General features: G+C 41.2%; 1 protein-coding gene across 3 annotated transcripts in view; it reads left to right on the top strand.

Moving 5' to 3' along the window:
• Positions 1–22,359, top strand: part of LOC149321570 (twinfilin-2) — a 92,730-nt gene extending 70,371 nt beyond the window's left edge. For all 3 annotated transcript variants that reach the window (XM_089524557.1, XM_089524539.1, XM_089524547.1), the window contains 4 exons: positions 15,040–15,165; positions 15,322–15,472; positions 16,025–16,146; positions 16,798–22,359. In XM_089524557.1, the coding sequence (XP_089380683.1) occupies positions 15,040–15,165; positions 15,322–15,472; positions 16,025–16,146; positions 16,798–16,965 (567 nt within the window). In that variant the 3' untranslated portion in view covers positions 16,966–22,359. The remainder of the gene's footprint in view (positions 1–15,039; positions 15,166–15,321; positions 15,473–16,024; positions 16,147–16,797) is intronic.
• The last annotated feature ends 882 nt before the right edge of the window (positions 22,360–23,241 follow it).

Below are 23,241 nucleotides of genomic sequence, written 5' to 3'. Positions count from 1 at the left end.
CAGAGAATTCAGTCTTCTGTCTCTTCTATAGCCTTATGTATACTTGAAAAGCCAGTTTTGGAAGGCTGGAAAATCTTCTGGAACAAGTTTTGTGGTACAGCAGGAGGGGAAGAAACCTTCCATGTTTATGGAAATATGTATATGGAAGTATATTATTAGATTCCCCCCTCCCACACACACACACTTTAAAATGAGTATAGCTTTGTAGCATAATTTAAGTATAGGTGACTTCCTGAAAGGGCAATTCCCTGTTCCTGTGGAAGATGTTTAGTGAAACATTCATCATAACTAAGGGAGAGGAAGGTAGGGACTCTGCTGCTTAGCATTTTCATTTCAGTTACTAAAGTCCTGGAGGTCCTTAGCACCCAGATAGCATTGGCAGGTTTTCAAAATAGCAATAAGGAACCGTCAAAATTCATGACATACAAGATTGGCAGTCAGGAAACAGCTGTTAACAAACTTGTGTTCTACTTCAATACCAAAGGAAAGTATTGATTTCAGTTAATTGTTTTTTTAAAAGTCCACATTCATAAAGTATATATGCTGCACACATTTTCTGTCTTTATAAAGGGCCCAAGCTCCAAAATATTGGATGGGGGAGAAGAAATCTTGGTTAGTCCATATGTTTGAAAAATATTTCCAGCATTCAAATACAGTGGGGATAGGGGAGTCCCTTATACTGAAGGGCACCTGTCAATTCTACAAGGATCAAGTTTCGCAGCCTGCAGATAAGAGGAATCCCTTATAAAAAGGAACACCTAGCAGCCCTACCACCAAAGCAGCCAGTTGGCTGCTCATTTGCCAGAGTGGAAGTGAAATGCAGATGGAGAAATGGCTGGCACTTCCCTTTTTGTCAGCAGAGCGTGAAGCACTGATCCATGGTCCAAGAGCTCCTTCAGGGATCAGGGCCTTGGAAGATGGTGGTATTTGACCAGATACGCTTGCATTTGAACCAAGTAGACCTTTGCATTCCAGTGGCAGTTTTGTGATTGACGGGGGTTTTTGATCTCTACAGCATGGTGTCTTTGTTTATTCAATTTGATGTTTAAAATGTTCTTAAACTGTGAAATGCTTGCTAGAGCCAGTTACCATATTCTGTCACACTATGCACATTTATATACATATTTTAAAAAAATCTCTTTCCCATTATAAGATGAAAAGTGTTCCAGAGGTTTTCTGTTGTAAGGTGGCTACATCTTTTCTGTAATAGTGGGAAAGGCATTAAGAAGTGTGAAAACACGTGAACATGGTTTAGAGGAGCCCTGTTGTAACTGTTCAAGACAAGTTCATCGTTATTATAAGCTGCTTTGGATCCTGTGCTAGAAGGAAGGTGGGACAAAATAGAATTACAATATGCTGGTGCAGACAAATGCAAATAACCTTTTCCCTTCTTATAGGAAAACATGCTCTTTACCCGCACCCACTTTTTGATGATTTTTTAAAAATCCTTCTACAAAGCTTGTCCAAGCATGCACTGATAAAATGATCAAAACTGACTAAAACAGGAATCATACACATGCTTACTCAGTCTAGCTTCCTACACTGAACGCAGTGGAGCTTGCTTCTGAGCAAACATACTTAGGTCTGTGCTGTAATGTTTAAGTATATGGTAGTCTCTTACAAACTGGTACATCTTGCATGATGTGGCATGACTCCATGGATGTATAAGAATCTCTTTTAATTGTTTAGGGTGTTTAGAGCCAGAATCCTCTTGGTTATTTACACCCAGACCTCCTACATTCTTACTTTTTGGATTTCCTGATTAAAAGGCTAAGCTTTATGCTTCAACAGCATTGATGAAGAACTCAGCCACAGTACCTTCACACTTGTGCTCCTTAATCAGAAGACAGGTCTTATTTTTAGGGATTTACCTTCTCCCTGAGTATTCAGGTCCTTATTCTCAGCTTCTAAATATACACCATTATATAAACTGTATAGATTGCAAATCCATACATCCAGGATCTCTTCACAGTTTTTATCCCAGTTTTTAAAAACTGTTTTTGTGCACATTACTCCTTAGTTTAGCATGTTGTGATAACTGTATTAAATTTTAAACATTTCCTTATTTTTATAAACTGCCCTGTAAGTGGTTTATACATTTCAGATATAAATATAAAATAGTTATAGTGGCAGAGGATGTATGTGAGAGCTCAGCTGTTGCTATATGATATTTCCTTTTTAAATAATCTTTGCTACCATAAACAAAAACCTTGATGTTGAAAGCCGTTTGGGAATAGAATGGGAGTCAGCATGGCCTGAGGGATTCGTTGATGCCTCTGTTATATGGATCCTCTACATCCTTCACTTTGGTTTATAGTGGCTCTGTTCACATCTCACCTTCACAGCATAATTGAATGAAATATAGACATTTTCATTACCAGTTTGGGAGCAATCCAGGATCTTAAGCCAACTTTTAACTGGGGTTTAGGATCCTGACTTGTTCCCAAATGGATAATCATACTTTCCCTCTTTTGATAAAATGGGCAACTGTGGTTAATTGAAGCCTTCTAAGGCTAATTGTGGCTTGTACAAAGCAAATAGCAAAGACTCTTTCATATAGGTTTATTAATTTGAGAGATGATTGTCCAAACATAGAAATTTCATATTTTGTCTGTCTCTCAGTTGCCTGGTAATTTTTTGTAAAAGGAAAAATGATTGTGGAGTATTTGTTGTATTTATCTAAGTAGTACCTTCCATTCAAGCTGATGTGGATGTCTTCTTTAGGAACTCCTGCAGAAAATCTTAATGTATAAAAACATATTGCTTTTCCATAGGAAGTTGAGAAAGTTTGCTAGATCATTTAGATATCTCAAAGACTTTCCTTGGTAGAGCCAAACACTTTGATCAGTTTCTGAAGAAGTTTAGCACAGAACTAACCTTGCTGCAATTTTTGTTTTGCTTGTGCTCCAAGGATCTTCATTACCTGGCCTCCAGCAGTGAGATGGTAGGCCTGTCTCCTCCAAGTATTCTTTTGCTTTCCTTTTTTTCCTTGCTAAATCCCCAAGGCACCCCTTACATATATAAATATCTGTTGCCCTCTGCTTAATTTTTGAGATAACATTTTGTAAAATGGATCTATCTGGTGACTCTGGATTGATATTGCTGATCTGATTTCTTTTCTCTACCCATCCTTAGGATTCAGATTCCCAGGAGTCTTACACTGAGATGGTAGGCTGGACCTTGTGTATCTCTCTAATAATAATAATAATAATAATAATAATAATTTATTTGTATCCCGCCCCTCTGAGAACAATCGGAGCGGCTAACAAAGTTAAAAATACAAAACATATAAAATCCCTGGTACCCTCCCCTCCTTAAAAAAGTATTAAATTCAATGCAATATTTAAAAAACAGAACAAAAAACAGCAACAAACAAATAAACATACAAGTTAAAAACTGACTAGAAGGTCAACAACATCATACCAACAAGCAACCAGTGGGAGCAGCAGTATCTTTCCCAGACGTTTTTCTAAGGCCGGGTTCTCTATTCTGGGAAGGCCTCCCGGAAGAGATCTGTCTTAACAGCCTTTTTAAAGCTGTCTAAGGATGTAAGCAGACGGATCTCATCCGGCAGGCCATTCCACAGTCTGGAGGCGACGATGGAAAATGCCCTCTGGGAGGTAGTCGAAAGCCTAGATTTTTGTGGCTGAAGTAGGCCTCTCCCAGAGGAGCGGAGTGCGCAGGGAGGATTGTAGGGGAGTAGGCGGTCCCGGAGATAGCTTGGCCTTAAACCATTTAAGGCTTTAAAGGTGATAACAAACACCTTGTACTGGGCCCAGAAGTTAATGGACTCTAGTTTCAGAGTCCCTCTCCCCATTTTCCTAAGGTTCTTCTCTTGCATTTAATAACTCTGACACAAGTTTGGAGCTTCCCCTTGAGGAGAAGAGAAGAGCTGGTTAGACTCCCTTGTTCCATAATTCAGCAGCTTACTGAATCTATAAACTCTTGATGTCCAGCTCGGAGATGTGTAGAGCTCATATTTGGTAGCTGTGCATACAAGGTAGTGCACAATCCCCAGTTCTAATCTCAATTCAATTGTGGTGGTCTTAAGAATGTTACTGTTTGTTAGCTTCTGCTCCTCTCCCCAAATGCAATATGGGGACACCTTAACCCATTACAAATTAGAACAAAACAGGAAGGTTTCACGAACAATTATCAAATACAAAGGGGAGACTAAACAAAGTAACAAGGTAATGGGTATCCGCACGTACTATATATCCCAACAAATGACACCACAATTTAAACTGGATACTAAAATTCTGTTATATAGTAATACCTGTGGTTAACAGGGAAAACCATGTATAATCCATACAACAATAAATACAACAGAGTTACTCATAACAAGTCCAGTAATATTCCAAGTCCTTCTGGACTCTGTTGTAGAAAACATGTAATAGTAATAAGAGGCTAATGGAATCAATATTACAAATGCTGTATTAAATCTTCATAGTAAAGTGATTATCTCAATGATGAATTGTAGTCCCTTACTTGCCACCAATGTCTGTCCAGGTAAAATAAAATATTATGCCATTTCTGTGGGTGGGAGACCAGTTCCATCTTATTTTAGAAAAGGATGGAAATCATGTGGCCCTCCCGATGTTGTGGAGCCCAAACTCCCAGCATTCTTCCTCCTTGGCTGTAATGGCACCTGGGAGTTGCTGTCCAACCACACACATCTTGATGGCTGTATGACTCTCCTGTTTTAGAGCAATGGCATACTGATAGATTGCTTAGTGGGTTTTATGTGCTATCATCCTGAGCCGGGATATGCTAAAGCTTTTGGGTAATTCTTTTTTCCCCTTTTGTTTCTGTCACAATGTGACTCCATATCCCTACATTCCCCATGCAGATGGTAGTGGGCTGCTGCTGCTGCCCATCAGTGGTTGAATACCCTCACCTTGAGGAGGTAGGCTCTGCTGCCTGCAGTTTGTGTTCTCTTCCCTCTGGGGGGGGGAATTTTTCTTTTGACTGTCAATGTGGTCACTTCCTTCTTGATTTTCTCTCAAACCAAGGAAAGAAACAACAAAATCTCCAACAAACCAGTGTCTGTCATGCACATGGGGCCTGATTTCTAAACTGCCTTGAGAGAAATGTGAAGGATAAGTAACCCTGTGAGTGATGTGAATTTCTTATAGAACAAATATTTCCTTGTCTTCCTTTCTGTGTGAATTTGGGGCACTTGTGAGCGACTGCTGGTTTTCCAGATGGTGATTTGAAACCTTCATTCACAAGTCCCTATTAGCCCTTTGGAGCAGGCAGAAAATTCTCTGTGCAAGCTTTGAAAACAGACAAAGAATTTTGTGCCTTTTTGGTTGCCCTAATAAAGTTAGACAATATGGACTTTGGAATTTGTCTTATGGTCAATGACTCTTTCTTTCCCTCCCTTTTCATGTTTTTTCCCTCTGTAATCCACAGTATAATTGTTTAAGTACTACAGGGATAAATATGGCACATAGATATTGAGACTTGGGCGGGTTACAGACCGCCTATTTGGGGCGGGCTGTACCCGCCCCTTTCCCCGGTGTATCGGGGCCTCAGCGGGTAGAACGGCAGCCGCTGAGGCCCCGATCCGCCGCTTTTCAGGCTGCGGGGAAGCGGCAAAACGCTGCTTCCCCACAGCCTGAAAAGGGGTGTCCTTGGGGCTTCAAGCCCCAAGGACACTCCGCGGCGGCGGGGAGAGGAAGAAAGGGGCCGCTTGGCCCCTTTCTCCCTTGCTTCGCTGGGTGCAGCCGTCTGAAGGCTGCGCCCAACAACGCAAAGCGGCGCTACAAACCAGGAAGGAGCTCTGAAACAGAGCTCCTTCCTGGTTCGTGTTAAGGGCGCACTAGGCGCCCTGGCATGGAGTGAGGACGTCACGTCCGCGCCGCCCCGTATAGAGGTGGCGCGCCCGTGACATCCTCATGGCGGCGGCCGTCTGGAATGGCCGCCGTCATTTTTTACGCGCAGAGCGCGTATTAGGGTTAGGGAGGTGCGGCAGCACCGCACCTCCTTAACCCTAGTACGCGCTCCGTGCGTACTTTCATGGTGGTGTGTAACCCGCCTTGGAGTAGTAATATGTGCAAATGTGTGTAGATAAGGTGATGAACATTAGGGGGGATTCTTAGAATGAAGTAAAAGGAAATCTGGGTGGGTATCCCAATATAAATTTAATAGGATTCTTTCTGAATACACAGTTAATGCCAATGTATAGGAAGAATTTACGAGGGTGAGATTGTACAAGGGTTCACTTCATCTTGCTTTACAGTTCAACTTGTTTAATTGCTGTATAATATGAGTGCATAGTGTTTTAGCAGTCTTCTAGCTACTATTTATATTTTTACTATCTTCTATTGGTGCCAAAATATTAAACCCTCTATCCCAAAGAAACATGCCATGATCCTTATCCTGATCCTTCCCTATGGCTATTATGTAGAAGATGAAGGAAAGAAATGCAGTCATAAAATTACTCATATTGCCATACTCATTGGCTTTATGAGTATATATGAAATATTCCAGTCTTTAAAAATGCTCTCACCAGTCCAGTATTATTATTGTTATTTTAAAAATTGGCTTCACATGATAAGGTCCGAATCACCTGGTGCAAAAATTATAGCCACCATCACTGCTTTGTGTACAGCCTGGGAGAGGGCCTGTTCATAACTCACTAGGAATATTATTCAGTGAGTTTCAGTGGTATGGAAAAGAGCCAGTTGCCACCATTTGTGTTCTGCACTAAGATCTCGAGAGTAGGTCTTCGTAGCCTAGCCTCTGTAGCCTTATACTATAAGCTGGACAGAGCTCTGTTCTCTGTGCTTTCCACTGGATACTATAGTAGTGAGTACAGTGCAAACCTTTTCCTGAACTGCAGTCTCTATGAGAGGAGTTTTGAATGATCAGACCAAAAGCCCATGTACTACAGTTTCTCTTTCCCATCACAATCAACCATAGCCTAGAAACATAAAATTTTGAGACTATAGCTCCCAGAATCCCCTAGCCATCTTGACCAATGGGAGCTATAAATGCAGATGCTTTAGAGAAAAAACACATGCAAGACATAAAGGCAGCACACCTTCTTGCTATTGCTCCCCTGAGCAGTTACTGTTATTGTTAACTGCCCTTGAGTCTTCCCTGACTCATGGTGACTCTGTGATTGAGACATCTCCAAGACCCCCTGCCCTCCACTGCTCTGCTCAGGTCCTGCAAATCCATGTCTGTGACTGCTCTGGTTGAGTGTATCCATCTGGTGTTCGGCCTTCCTTTTTTTCTACTTCCCTCTACCCTTCCTAGCATTATTGTCTTTTCTAATAAGTTGTGTCTTCTCACAATGTGGCCAAAGTATGACAGTTTGATCATCTTGGCTCCCAAGAAGATTTTAGGCATGATCTGTTCATGGACCCATTTGTTTGTCCTTTGGTTGTCCATGGTATAGCATTCTTCTCCAGCACCACATCTCAAATGAGTTGTTTTTCTTCTTATCCATTTTTTTTCATTGGACAGCTCTCACATCTATATACATAGTGACTGGGAATATGATGGTTTGGACAATTCTGACTTTAGTGTTCATTTGTATCTCTTTACTCTCTAGGATCTTGACTAGTTCTTTCATAGCTGCCCTTCCCACTCCTAGTCTTCTGATTTCTTGACTGCAGTCTCCATTCTGATTGATGCTTGGTCATAGGTATGGGAACTCTTTTATTGTTTCGATTTCCTCATTGTCTAGGTAGAATTTATGTATTTCTTCCTTGGTCATTATTTTTGTTTTCTTTATGTTCAGCATTAAGACTGCCTTTGCACTTTCATCTTTGACCTTCCTTAATAATTGTTCCAAGTTGTGATGTTTTCCGCTAGTAGTATGGTGTTGTCAGCCTAGCTTGGATTGTTGAAGTTCCTTCCACCTATCTTCGCTCTTCCTCCTTCTCAGTCTAAACCTGCCCTTCTTATAATATTTTCTGCATACTAGTTGAACAAATAGAGTGATAGAATGCAGCCTTTCCTGACCCCTTTGCCAATTGTGAACTATTTTGTTTCTCTATATTCTGACAGTAACCTCTTGTCCTAAATACAGATTTTTCCTCAGGACTATCAGCTCCTATGATCTTAAGTACCATCCATAACTTTTCGTGATCTATACAGTAAAATGCTTTGCTGTAGTCTGTGAAGCACATGGTGATTTTCCCCCCTGGAATTCCTTTGTTTGCTTCATTAACCATTGTATAATTGCAATGTGGTCCCAAGTGCCTCTTCCTTTCCTGAACCCCACTTACTCTTCTGGGGTTCCTCCTGCCCCATGTATGGTTGGAGTCGATGTTGCAGAATTGTGAGCACAATTTTGCTTGCATGGGAGATTAATGGTGTGGTCTTATGGTCCTGCAGTCTTTTGTGTCTTCTTTTTTGTGGATTTGGATGTATATTGATTGTTTCCAGTCTGTTGGCCACCGTTTTGTATTCCATATTTGTTGGTATATATTAGTTACCACTAGAGTTGCTTCTGTCAGTGTGCATTTTAGCAGTTCAGTTGGAATATCATCTGTTTCTGGTGATTTAGTTTGCCAAATTTCTCATATTGCAACTTCCATCTCACTTTTTGGTATTGGTATGGGTTTTTTTGCCTTATGTGTCATTCATTTTTTAATGAGCAGTGGTGGCTTAGTGATTAAGATGCCAGTTCCGACAATCAGAAGATTGGCAGTTCGAGGCTTGAGTGCTGCATGATGGGGTGAGTTTTTGTCACAAATCCCAGCTTCTGCCAACCTAGCAGTTTGAAAGCATGTAAATACAAATAGATAAATAGGTATCACTTTTCCGTGGGAAGGTAACAGGGTTAGGTACAGTCATGCTGACCACATGACCACCAGAGCAGTCCTTGGACAATGCTGGCTCTTCGGCTTAGTAATGGAAATGAGCACTGCCCCCTACAGTGGGTTACAACTAGATATATAGATATATAGATATATAGATTTATACGCAGTTGCATGGTGCATTGATTGGTAACAAAGAGAGAAAAGAAAGCACTACTCTACAAAACACATGATTTGTGGAATTTGGCACTACATATTGTGGCGATGAGTAAGTATGAAGATGGTGTTAAATGGGGATTAAGCAAATCCATAGAGGACAAAGATGTTGTCCTCTATGGATTTGCTTAATCCCCATTTAACACCATCTTCATACTGACTCATCGCCACAATATGTAGTGCCAAATTCCACAAATCATGTGTTTTGTAGAGTAGTGCTTTCTTTTCTCTCTTTGTTACCAATCAGTGCACCATGAACTTCTATAAGACTTTTGTAATCCTAGTAATTAAATTTTGAGTCTTTTTCCTAATGATTGTGAGTGTGGTGCTTCCCTTTTCCTGATTATTATGTGTGGAGTTGATGTCTTTATTCACAGCACCCTTTCCTGCTTCACTTATGATAGAAGTTTTAGCTCAATATGTATTACTTTATAGTTACTTATATTGAACCTCCTTTGCAATTTTCCTGTTTGTCTATCTGTCTTTCCTTATCTCTATCTGTCATAAAGGGTTTATTAAACTGAAAAAGAAGTGGAAACATAAAATGTATCCACTTGGGGTATCTGAGCACACTGTTCAAAGATATTGTGGAATTATCATAGAATCACAGAGTTGGAAGAGACCGCAAGGGCTATCCAGTCCAACTCCCTGCCATGCAGGAAATCTTAATCAAAGCATCCCCGACAGATGGCCATCCAGCCTCTGCTTAAAGATCTCCAAGGAGGGAGACTCCACCACTCTCTGAGGGAGTGTGTTCCACTGTCGAACAGCCCTTACTGTCAGGAAGTTCCTCCTAATGTTGAGGTGGAATTTCTTTTCCTTGCATCCATTGCTCTAAGTTCTAGTTTCTGCAGCAGCAGCAGAAAACAAGCTTGCTCCCTCCTCAATATGACATCCCTTCAAATATTTAAATAGGGCTATCATATCACCTCTTAACCATCTCTTCCCCAGGCTAAACATCCCCAGCTCCCTAAGTCATAGAATCATAGAATCATAGAGTTAGAAGAGACCACAGGGGCCATCCAGTCCAACCCCCTGCCATGCAGGAAATCACAATCAAAGCATCCCCGACAGATGGCCATCCAGCCTCTGCTTGAAGACCTCCAAGGAAGGAGACTCCACTACACTCCGAGGGAGTTTGTTCCACTGTCGAACAGCCCTTACTGTCAGGAAGTTCCTCCTAATGTTGAGGTGGAATCTCTTTTCCTGCAGTTTGCATCCATTGTTTCGGGTCCTAGTCTCTGGAGCAGCAGAAAACAAGCTTGCTCCCTCCTCAATATGACATCCCTTCAAATATTTGAACAGGGCTATCATATCACCTCTTAATCTTCTCTTCTCCAGGCTAAACATCCCCAGCTCCCTAAGTCATTCCTCATAGGGCATGGTTTCCAGGCCCATCACCATTTTAGTTGCCCTCCTTTGGGCATGTTCCAGTTTCTCAACATCCTTTTTAAATTGTGGTGCCCAGAACTGGACATTACAGGTGGGGCCTGTCCAGAGCAGAGTAGAGTGGCACTATTACTTCCATTGATCTAGACACTATACTTCTATTGATGCAGCCTAAAATCGCATTGGCTTTGTTAGCTGCCGCATCACACTGTTGACTCATGTTCAATTTTTTATCTACTTGGACTCCCAGATCCCTTTCGCACATAGATTCATTCTGCCAGGTGTCCCCCATCCTATATCTGTGTATTTCATTTTTCTGCCCTAAGTGTAGTACCTTACATTTCTCCCTGTTGAAATTCATTTTGTTAGCTTTGGCCCAGTTTTCTAATCTATTAAGGTCATTTTGAATTTTGATCCTGTCCTCTGGGGTGTTAGCCACTCCTCCTAGTTCGGTGTCATCTGCCTGGAAGAAGACAAGCCCTCCTTTCATCCACCATCTTGAGGGGGAGAGAGGCAGGCTAGCTCCACCAGGCCTGCCTGGAAGAAGAAGAGCCCTCCCTTCATCCACCATCTTGAGGAAGAGAGAGGCAGGCTAGCTCCACTGGGCCTGCCTAGTGTGAGACTTGGGTATTCTGAACCAATCATCCACAACAGCTATTGTAAAACAAAAATTTATTGTAGAGAAGGTAGAAATACACTGGATCACGTTTTTGCTGAATCTGAAGAACTCCAAAGAGAAACTCCACTTTAAAACCGCAGCCCCCACCTTATTTTCCTGTTCAACCCAGATCGTTCCCCCCAATTCACCCCCCTTCGCCACAGAGGAGGGAATTCTACATCAAAGCAGTACTAACGAAAGCACCAGTTGGTTCATAGTCTCTTCTGCCTTGAGAGATCTATGGATACCGGAATAGAGGGTATCTGTTAAACATCACCCCGTCATAAAACTGCCTGACTGGCGCAAATTGATTGCTGCTCTCAGCTGAAAGTTCCAGATACGTGATCATCCTGAGCATAGCCCATGGTGGCAGCAACTCTTTCCCAGAATGCCTTTCCCTGAGTTGTAGATACAGGTGTTGTTGACATAAGATCCATCATGTCTATCTATCTATATATCTATCTATTTATCTGTCTACCCATGTATCTATATAACTATATATATGTGAGAGCTAAACCCACTGGACTTCCCTTCTGCAACCTCCCTCCAGTCCTTGTCCACCCCAGCATACCACTCATTCATGACAGTCCATTAAAGCATATGAATAGTCAACTAATATCCCATTGCACAATCCCCAAAGCATACGATTATGTGTCTAGAAGCTATCCCTACTTATCTCACTAACTTATACAATCCTCATGGCAGAATCCTCACTGAATGAAGGAGGATTCTGACACCTAGAAGAAGACAAGCCCTCCCTTCATCCACCATCTTGAGGGAGGGAGAGGCAGGCTAGCTCCAACAAGCCTGCCTGGAAGAAGAAGAGCCCTCCCTCCAGTCCATCTGCCTTGGTCCAGGCCTCAGAGGGAGAGAATAACTGCTGGACCTGATTCCCTATCCCCCTCACCATTCCCTTCTCCTTTTGTGTTGTGTCTTTTAGATTGTAAGCCTGAGGGCAGGGAACCGTCTATTATCCCCTCTGTTGTAAACCGCTCGGATTCCCAGTGATTGGGCAGTATATAAATAAATCCTATTATCATTATTATTATTAAATTTGATAAGTATGCTCCCAATACTGTCATCCAAGTCATTAATAAAGATGTTGAATAGCACTGGGCCCAGGACAGACCCCTGTGGTATCCCACTGGTCACTTCTCTCCAGGATGAAAAAGAGCCATTGCTGAGCACCCTTTGGGTTCGGCTGTTCAACCAATCACAAATCCATGTAACAGTTACCTTGTCTAGCCCACATTTCACTAGCTTATTTGCAAGAATGTCATGGGAAACCTTGTCAAAGGCCTTACCGAAATCAAGATATACTATATTCACAGCATTCCCTTCATCTATGAAGCTGGTAATTTTATAAAAAAAGATTAGATTTGTCTGACATGACTTCTTTCTCTGTGATTATGGCAATGCCTTCTAAATGTTCACAGACTCTCTGTTTAATGATCTGCTTGAGAATCTTTCCTGGTATTGATGTCAGACTAACTGGACGATAATTGTTGGGATCCTCTTTTTTTCCCCTTTTCAAAGATGGGAACAACGTTTGCCCTCCTCCAGTCTGTGGGGATTTCTCCTGTTTTCCAGGAGTTTTCAAAGATTACTGCCAGTGGCTCAGATATTGCATTTGCCAGTTCTTTTAATACCCTTGGATGTAGTTCATCTGGTCCTGGAGACTTATAGTCATTTAGATTAACCAGATATTTCTTACTATCTCTTTACTTATTGAGTGCTGAAATTTCCCTGTTCTGTTCTCTGCTCTATTATCCTCAGGTTGAGCACCCTTTTCCTTTTCTGAGAAGACTGAAGCGAAGAAGGTGTTGAGTAATTCTGCCTTTTCTCTGTCCCCTATTAGCATTTTGCCATCTTCTCCACGCAGTGGCCCTACCGTTTCCTTCTTCTTCCTTTTGCTGCGGACATACCCAAAAAGCCCTTTTTGTTGTTCTTAATGTCTCTAGCAAGCCTGGGTTCATTCTGCGCTTTAGCTTTTCCGACTTTACCCCTACACGTGCTTGCTATTTGTTTGATTTCCCCGTTTTTCCATTTCCATTAAATTTTCACCTCCCAAACATTAGTGAGGCATTGCCTCCTTTTCACATATCATCCTAATTCTTCCATAGGAAGACTAGTTCTTCCATTGGTTTGTTAATTCTGTATTTAACTGCTCTAGTGAGTTGTAAGTAAAATTTTATCATGTGTTTTAATCATTCTGTATCTAGTATTACTTGAATGGGGTACAAGCAAAATCTGTTTTTTCATAAATTTGTCCAGGACTATTTCTTCTCTAGCTCATATATGATAACAAATATAAATTGATGTATTTTACATAATACAGTTTTCAGACAATTCATCAGTCTTTCTATTTCTGGTAGTCGTATATTCTTCCATATGCTAGATTTTTATCCTGTTACTTTTAATAATAATAACTATAGCTGGGGGAAAATGGAATGTGGCTAACAGTACAAAAAAGGAAGCATTTAATAACCAATCAAGACTACTTCAGAAGTTTGAAGTGAAACTGAAATTACTTCTGATAACTGAAATAAGAAATGAAAATGCAAATTTTTCATTCAGTGGAAAGTTATCTTTCTGCCTCTTGGTGAAAAGTAGACTTAGCCAGTCACTCCATTATCAAGAATGAAAGTGATACATTGATGGTTACTCAACAAAGCGTGTGACCTATTTTTTTTTTTAAATTACCTTCTCTGTAAAGCATGAAAGTATGAGATAATGAATTTTTTTCCCCTTGATGATTCTGTCTGAAGCCATATAAGGCTGTTTTTCTACCATTATTTCAGAAAGAAAAAATCATTTCAGCTTCATTTTTAAAGTTATGATAAACTATGTCAGTCAATTTTAGTTAATGAAGATATATTTTCAGAATTATTGGAAGACTAGATTTTAAAAGAATGTCATTTCATTGATTTCTTAAGATATAGTGCTTTGAATGCAGCAATTAATCAGGGTTTTTTATGTATAAAGAAAAACCTCTCTGTTCCCTTTTTTATAAATATCACTCACTAATAAGCTCCTCTGAGACAATGTACAAAGAAAGATTTGGCACTGCGGGAGGCTGGTAAAGTGTAAAAGAGTTTTGTTGTTTTGTTTTCAGTTTGAGACTTACATAGGGAATGTGTATAGTATGCTTAACAAAAAGAAAGGAAGAAATGGCATGCCTTCTCTTTACGCTGTATAAGCAAAAACAATGTCCACTAGTTCTAGTAGATAGCTGTAAGCTTTACAGCTGTCCACCAGACCTTGTGAATATTTGGCTATATCCAATTGTTAATCCCAGTCAGAGTAGGCCAGATGAATTGGTGGAGTATAGGTAAGCATTGACTTAACAGTGGGACTAACAACGGAGTTTAGTCTATTGTTGTTGTTTTTTTAACTAGTACATCTCAGCCAATCTTTTATAAAGCTAGCCCTGTCAACAGTTTCCTTGATTTGTTCTTTGTTACAAAGCCTACAGTAGAGGTGCATCGGTCAGAGGAACAGGTGCGCTTCTAGATGTTTTCAGACTGCAAGTCCCATCAGCCCTAGCCAGCATTTCCCATAATGAAGGATGATAGGAGTTGCAGACCGACATCTGGAGAGTCGCACACTCCCCACCAGTGCTCAAGAGAGTCGAGCATAAGAGAACATCCCTTCCCCTTACTCTAGTGCCCTGAATAAGCAGAAACCAGTTCCTACTTAGAAATGATGTGAGAAAGCAGCTTGGAGTGTATGTGTAAATACAAGCAGGAAAGGGAATAAGCAGTGTTCCCATCACCCTTTCAAGTCTCCTAATCTTGGTGTGCATACAAGGTTCTTGCCTGCAACAGCAGCCTCCTGCAACAGGCTCTTTCTTGAAGCTAATGAGTACCCTGAGTACCAGCAGCATGGTTTGTGCTTTGCTGTCATCTTGGTATCTCTTCTTCATTCTTCTCCAGTGTCCTTGCTTTGGTGTCTGTCAATTTATTTATTTTTTGTTTGTTTCTTTTGTTCTGTTGCCAGGTCAAGACTGAAATCAGTGTAGAAAGCAAACACCAGACCCTTCAGGGACTGGCTTTTCCTTTGCAACCAGAGGCACAGCAGGCCATTCACCTACTCAAGCAGAAAAAAATCAATTACATTCAGCTGGTAAGGAGTTGTGTTGAAGCTTTCCGTTTATTCTTCAGATGCCTCCTGTTTTCAGCAGAAGTCCTGTGTGTGCAAGGCTGCATTCTTTATATCTCTGTAGTTTATCCCAATCCAGATATTGTTCTCAAGTATGTCCTCTTGTCTATGTCTAAACAGAAGCTGGACCTGGAGCGGGAGACCATAGACTTGGTCCACACGAATGCTACTGAGATAGCAGACCTACCTAAAAGAATTCCACAGGATTCTGCCCGTTATCACTTCTTTCTGTATAAGCATTCTCATGAAGGAGATTACCTGGAGTCAGTTGGTAAGCTCTGGGCAAGTCTACAGCCTTATCTTCTTCTTCTTTTTTTTTATAGCAAGAGAGTGGAGGGGTGGGGGGGAAGGAAGGAAGGAGGGAAGGAAGGAATTTCTTTGTGCCTTTCACTAACATTGTGAGAGTGTGGGTGTCCCTGTGGGATGTTCAGAGAAATTTATTCTCTGAGTATACCAGTGTGTTTTTACCTGTGTAGGTTTGCTTATCCAAGAATATGGAGATTATGACAATGGGATGTCTGATTACTTTCTGGTAATACATGTTTGCTTGTGGCAATCCTCATGTACCAGAAGCAGTTTCCTAAACCACTGCTGCCACAAAAGAATTCTGGGATTACTAAAGATGGTGTTTTTTGGAACCATGTACTATGTTTTATCGTGAAGGTTTTGTTCAGTCTTTGTGTTCTGCCTTCTATAAAATGCATCTAAAATGCATTTCCTTATTGTACAGATGGCAATCATTTCCTCCACCCACACCCTAAATTTGTAGATTTAAACTTACTGGGCCCCAAGAATGGCTGATCCACTTTTCTTTCCCTTACAGTGTTTATCTACTCGATGCCTGGTTACAAATGTAGCATCAAGGAGCGAATGCTGTACTCCAGCTGCAAGAGCCGACTGCTTGACACTGTGGAGCAAGATTTCTGCTTAGAGATTGCAAAAAAGGTAAATTATAGCATCTTACTCAAGAAGCCTTCCTTGAAGCAGGAAACCCTGCTCCTTCTTGTTGGCCACTAAGGCCTGATTACTGTTGGTTCATCCCAATTAAAGTAGATCTGTTGAATCAGATGTTGCATGATAAGTCAACATGTAGGTAAGTCCCATTGCTTCAATAGGTCTACTCTAGTTGGGACTAAAAATAGATTTAGGCCTATATGTTCTGAATGCTGTGAAGGAGTAGTGGGATACATCTGAACATTCTTCAAGAGAGACCTACTCTGAGGGTGATAGATGAGTCTGAGCAAAAACAGATGGTTTCAGTTTGCTGGAAACTGAAAAAAACAAGGCACACAAAAGTAAGGGTGGAATCTTGGGTCAAGAATAATTTCAAATGCACAGGCAACCTCAAAAATGAGAAAAGGTTAGCTGGCTTTAATGAGCTCCTGTACAATGCATAGATCTTGGAAATAAAATGGAATACTTGTTTAGAAATAGTATTAAGGGATGGGGAGGTATCAGAAGTATTTTGGGAAAATACATGAGGGGATTTGCCAGTGACTCCATGACAGAAGAAAAGATGCCTGTCTTCCTAAGATTTAGATATCCCTATGATCAAAACTGCAGACTACATTTCCTTCCTTCCTTCCTTCGTCCCAGATTGAAATTGATGATGGAGCTGAGCTGACGGCAGAGTTCTTATATGACGAGGTCCACCCCAAGCAACATGCTTTCAAGCAGGCCTTTGCCAAGCCCAAGGGGCCTGTGGGGAAAAGAGGACAGAAGCGGCTTATCAAAGGACCAGGCGAGAATGGAGAAGACAGTTAAACCCCAGTGGACAGAAGGACGGGGGTCAGGAAAATGGGCTGTGAAGGTCTATCAGCCTCCAGAGTTGCAGCTCCAACCAAATCCACCCCTTGGCATTTGAGCCTGTCCATTGAACTCCAGAGCTCTTTCCCCTCCACCTCTTCTTTCAGAGCCATGTCCACCTGATTTCATGCTGTGGAAGCAAAGAGGGAGAACTGTCAGGCTTGTCTTCTCTTCCCTTTTGCTCTGTTGTTGTGTAAATTCTGGGGAGGGCATGTAGGGGGGGACCCCAATTGTTCTAGTTTGAAATGACTCTTAAAATTGAAGCTCCTGTTACTTCTTAGTCTGTGACCTGGTTTACTTGGGATCTGTGCTAGAAAACTTAATTTTGTCTGAGGAAGTTGTCTACGTGCAAAGAGCAAGATCTGCCTTCCTTCATGTAAACTACTCACATGTTCTTTTCTCTATTGGCTTGTTGTTGCTCCTCTGTCACAAGGAAAATAGAAGAAAAAACACCACCACACTATCAATAATCTTTGGAATTCCGCTACCATTAATTCCATTCCCTTGCCAAGGCAGGTTTGTTTGCCTAGGAGCCAAGTCAATATTATTATATTTTTTGAGGATTAAGAGGGGAGTATATTCAAGGGGTGAATGTGGTCTCCTTGTGTCTCTCCCCCTGATACTTTTTATTATTTTCTGTTTTTAGTTTGAGCCTGTGGATTTACTGGGGAAGGGATTGCAGAGGCTAGTGGAGTTTTCTCAAAAAGACAGAGGCATGTTGCTGGCCTGCATTAACGCTGCTCTCTCCCTTGCTAGCTAAAGAAGAGGCAGGGCTCCTTAGAACTACATTCATTTTATTACTGATTCATCTAAACATTCTATTCCAGTCCTTTCTGTCTAGCTTTGAGTGAACTTCCATCACAGATTCCCAGGTGGGGCCTAGATTTCTTGTTAAAGGGGTTGGCTTATTGTCTATCTTATTCCTTTTTATAAAGCTATGCATTGGAGACCAGTTGATTTAATCCTGGTTTCTGCCCACCCCACCCCAACTCATTTGGATGGCTCAGGCTTTGTGTTACTGGCACACCTGAAGAGAAGACAAGAAGCACTTAGAAACAAGTGTAAACCTCTGTCCTGTTGACATATCTTTGTTTTTAGAAAGGTCAAGGCTCCATCCATTTTCACATCATCTTGATAAATTGTCCCTGATAAACTGCTTTTTTGTGACAGTGAGGCAACCATTTTATAGAGGTAGTCTGCTTTACCATACATGACCCTGCCAGCTTTCAGCCTGATGAGGCATTAACATACTGAGATTATTCTCTGACTTAGTGAGAAAATGTGGGCCTGAACAGCCTGTTCTCAAGCTAGATGGTTCCATATAGTGCCTCTAATGGGGATTTTATGTGAACATGGTGAAGCCATCCAGTTTTTTGGCCCACTGAGATGTTTGCTCAGGTGTTGGTCAATACACACACACAGCCGAGTCTATGGTTGTTCCAATACTGGCTGACTCCAGTTCAGAACCTCACATGTATTGTAGCTCTACAATAGTTTTGCCCAGCCAAAGGGGATGCTGGCACTTTCACAGGTCGCTGAACACTGATTGGGTTGTATTCCATGTGGAGTGTACTTTGCCTGCAGGGTTGTTCATTTCCTGTGATAGATGTTGTTTACTGAAAACGATTGTTGTAAATCTGTTTCACCCAGGTGGAAGGAAGGGGGTAGCTTACAGAATGAGAATCTTACTCATGATCCAAAGCGATTGGAGCAGCAGATTGGAAGGAGAAAGGAATTGCAGGGGGTGGGGGAAGCCTTGTCAGTCTGCTCTGAAGGCATTTAAAGGAGTGGATACTGACCCAAACTCCCACAAGATTCTTGCCCCAAATTTGATCTTACTTAGGGACATCTGAAAATCAGTGAAATAAATGTGTTTTTAAATTGTTTTGTGTGCCATCAAGTCATTTCTGACTTATGGCAACTCTAAGGTGGGTAGAATCTGTTCAGAAGGAGTTTGTCCTTGCCTTCTTCTGAAGTGGGTTTCCATGGCTGAGGGTAGATTCAAACCCTTGTCTCTCCATGTCCTAGTCCAGTGTTCAAACTGCTATATCACACTGGCTCTCTTTTAAAATATAAAGTCAGTGTATTTTGTATTGTAAAGGTTTCAGCAGAACCACATAATTGAAGCAGCAAAATATTGAGGAATTTTTCTTAATCCTGGTCTTGCTGTAGTGCATTCATTTTGGGAGTGGAAGCAACAGGGACTTGAATTTTTAAAAAAGAAGCCTGGCTTTCTCCCATCTTTAAAACAGATCTTGGAGAAGTTGTAGAGGGTGGGGTATAACTACCAGAAGCCTAGGAGACTTGGGGAGTTTTAGTTTTTAAAAAAACTTTTCCAAGCTCTGGTTCAAAGCATTATACACTACACCACGTTCAGAGTAAAAATTGTTTTTTTAAAAACAAAACAAAGCCATGAATTCAGAGAAGAAATCTAGATGTCAACTCTCCCTCAGATTGTGTGCTCACCTGTTCTGCCATCTTGAATGATCTATCTTACCTTTAGGACTTCCTTCACTATGCTTTAGAAATGGTCAGTTCTTGTTTCCAATATTTGGTGTCAAGAAGAAGACAAAGGAGTTGGATCAAAATTTGGTTCTAACCAGCATGGTTCTTTAGTAGGCATGCTTCAGGTTCAAATAGGCATAATGAAAGAATCTGTTGGTCATGGTAGTAGGGGAGGCTTTGTGTTTTTATTTATTTTCTAACCAAAATATGCCAAGGTCGCAGTCACCCTCAAAAACCTCCCTATAACACTTCACTGTGTTCTTTCCAAACTTGGTTTATCCCTGCCCCACTTCTTTCATGAGATCGAGGCAACCTTTTTAAGGAGGAATTGTGTTCTAGAGCTTTCAGGCTACAGTCTTATTGGGATGTTATAGTCGTGTATTTCTACATCTCTATACTGGATTTTTGTTAGCTGCTTTCAAGTCAATCTCAACTCATGGCAACCCTGTGAATGAATGTCCCCAAGCCCCCATCCTCTACCTCCCTGCTCAGGCCCTGCAATCTCAGGCCCATGGGCTCTCTGATTGAGTCTATCCATCTGACATGTGGTCTTCTTCTCTTCCTACTTCCCTCCATCTTCCCCAGCATCATTCTTTTCTAATGAGTCGTGCCTTCTCATTATGTGACTGAAGTATGACAGCCTCAATTTAGTCATCTTGGCTTTCAGGAAGAGTTCTGGCTGGATCTGCTCTAGGACCCATTTGTTTGTCTTTTTAGCTGTCCATGGTACCCTCAGCTCTCTTCTCCAGCACCCACATCTCAAGTGAATTAATTTTCTTAATCTGCTTTCTTCACAGTCCAGCTCTCATAGTCATACATAGTAATAGGAGAAAATATCCTGTACTCCCCTTATGCAAGCAGTTTCCTTTTGTCTGCAGAACAACCAACCTGGCTTAAAGACTGATCATTGTGTAGGCCAGCAGAAAGTTTTCGCTGCCTCTGTCATTTGTGAGTATTCAATGGGATGTTGGTCTAGGTTGGATGTGTCACACGCTGTAAAGGATCTAGTCTATTTGTGTGTTGCCACTCTTTAGGGGTATCTCACTGCCACTGTGAAGATGCAGTAAATCAGGCAAAGACTTTTTGGTGGTGGAAATCTGTATTACTGGTCCTTCTTGTTGCTCCATTCCCATAAGTCTCACAGTTTTTAAGAGGGCCCAAGAGAAGGAACACCTCTCGGAAGAACCCTCGACATGCGGAAGCTCTCCATTGTGACCCAGAAGTCACAAATCATTAATAGCCTCATGGCTGCCAGAGATAATTAATATTGTTCTATTCAAAGCAGGGGTGGGCAACTTCCATCCCACCAGATGTTTGGATTACAACTCCTGTGTTCCCTTACTGTTGGCTATGCTGGTTCACTCTCATGGGAGTTGCAGTCCAACAACATGTGGAATGCCGCAGGTTGCCCACTCCTGGTTGCAAGTGTGTCTAGAATAACCACTGTTGGCATGTCCTTTAATCTGACAATCTGTAGGATTTGCTCCATGTGAATTAACTCACAGGACACATCCGAAAGGAATTGAGTAGATACAGCATCTGAATTGTAGCTGTGTTTCACTTGAGGATTTGAATGCTGTCAGACTGGTCTGAATCATTTCTTTTGCTGTATGAAAGTAGAACATCACGATGCAATGGTGATGGTTTCATCTTCCCATGAGTACCTCAAATTTATTATCACTGTCAAGAAAAGAGGAATCATCGTCAGCCTCTGCATCTCAGGACTGCCCTTCTTGTCTCATCCTTTTCTCTTCAGCGGCCTACCACTAAGGGCCAAATCTCATACTTTAAGATAGGGCTGCTGTTATCACCAGCCTCTGCTCTACCCATATCCATCCCCATAGCTGGTATCTGTATTACACCTCGGAGATAATATTTGGGCAGTTGTCTTTTGTGGCAGATAAACCAGATTTTGCAGGGAGGCATTTAAAATCAGCCTTGCAGAATGAAGATTACAATAATCTGACAGTTCCATAAATATCCATTGTCCCCATGCAGCTCTTTCCCAGTTTCCATCAAGACTGTAGAAAGGAAAATCCCCACCCCAGCTGTTCTGTGGACCACTGAAATTATATTTGCAGAGCATTAGAAACAGGTCATAAAATCAATGAGGAATGTTTTTCAGAGTGTAGGAGATCTGAGTATTCATAGTCTGCCTGTGAAAAAGGCTCCCTATCCTAAAACACTGAATTTAATTGTATTGGAGTTGATGGCTATCTAGCAGTCTAACATTAAAATTTCTCTACCTGGTCTTGACCACTCTTAAGTGGTTTTAAATTATTGTCTTATATTGTCTAATGTCACATGAAGTTGAAAGGCCGGGGCAATTGCTTTAACATCCACAACATTCATATTTAGAATTTACTCGATCTACATGATTTTGCTTTTATAGAAATGACAGGGGCCATTTTGTAGCAGCCCCAATGTGGTGTTGCAAGAGTCCTATATTTATAGCATTGAAACTGTGGAAATGTTAGAAATCTCTTGCACATGCTAAGAGGAAGCTGTGATGATGTTTAGCCCAGACGAAGCTCTAGCAGACTGTAGATAGATAGTAGTTATGTCAGAAAGACATGACTAATTTACAAGATTATGAAAACAATGGGTCCTTCATTCTACCATTTAACTTGCCACAGCAGTAAGCAAGCCACAGGCTGCATTTACCTTTTCCACATTAACGGTGTCCCAAATCTTTCATGAACAGCAGGTTTGCAGAAAATAGGAGATGCACATTCCTGACTGAGCTGGACAATGCTGTGGATTTGATGATTATGTGGGAGAAAGGGCACACTGTATTGAATGCTGTATTTTCTAAATAAATAAAATAAAATATTTTTAAAGCAATAAGTTTTGCATGTTTCATAGAAACAGCTGTTGGTGCTATTTAGCCATTTAAAAAATGTGCAGTATGCAGCCTTCAGTTTTTCTTCACATGTGCGCATTTGTCCAGCAATTGGTTTGAGAATTCTTGGTCCAGAGACTTTTTTGAAATAAGATTCTAAATAGTTATGGATTCTGTGTAGCCCCTGAAGAAAGCCATAAAAGCATGCACAAGGCTGAAATATCTTGGGCTCCCGCATTCCCATAAAACAACCATCTTCTGAGCCTCTTGAGACATGTCTCCAGTTTCTTCTGAGTGCTCCCCAGTTTTTTGCTTTCATTGGGTGCTCCCCAGTTTTTTGCTTCCTTGGTCGAAATAGAGCCACTGTATACTAATCCTTCCTTATTCAGATGTTGGTAAGTGGTCAAAATAGCAGTCAGACCATGCCAGTGGCTTTTTTTGTTTGTTTTTCTGCCTAGAGGAAGTCCACTGAGATTGGGTCCAGCTTGAGATGCCTGAAGAAGAAACATCCTCCAGCACAGCTACTTTACCAACCTTTTCTGAGAAAATAATATTTATTGACTCAATTCTGCACTTTGGAATGTTTCTTTCATTTGTTTCCAGTACAATATGGGATAGTGATGCAAGCAGAGAATTCAGACTGGGCTTCTCTATTGTTCCATAACTACACAGAAAATCCCACAGATGACTTTCCAGTTTGCAGCAGGGAAGAGCGTATGCTCAAAGCTGAGAATTGATTTGGTGACTCAGGTCATAGATATTTTAGTATGTTTTTTAAAATTGCCAAAGCATGAAAAGAAAGAATAGTCCAGTGAAATGTACACACTTGATCCAATATTCAAAGATATAGCCATAAAATGACCTAATATTCAAAGATACAACTGTAT

The sequence above is a fragment of the Sceloporus occidentalis genome, unplaced genomic scaffold (genome assembly GCF_023333645.1).
Source record: "Sceloporus occidentalis isolate IW3139 unplaced genomic scaffold, rSceOcc1.0.p SCAF_1, whole genome shotgun sequence".
In the NCBI taxonomy this organism is placed as follows: domain Eukaryota; kingdom Metazoa; phylum Chordata; class Lepidosauria; order Squamata; family Phrynosomatidae; genus Sceloporus; species Sceloporus occidentalis.
This window is presented reverse-complemented; position numbering and strand designations above follow the sequence as displayed.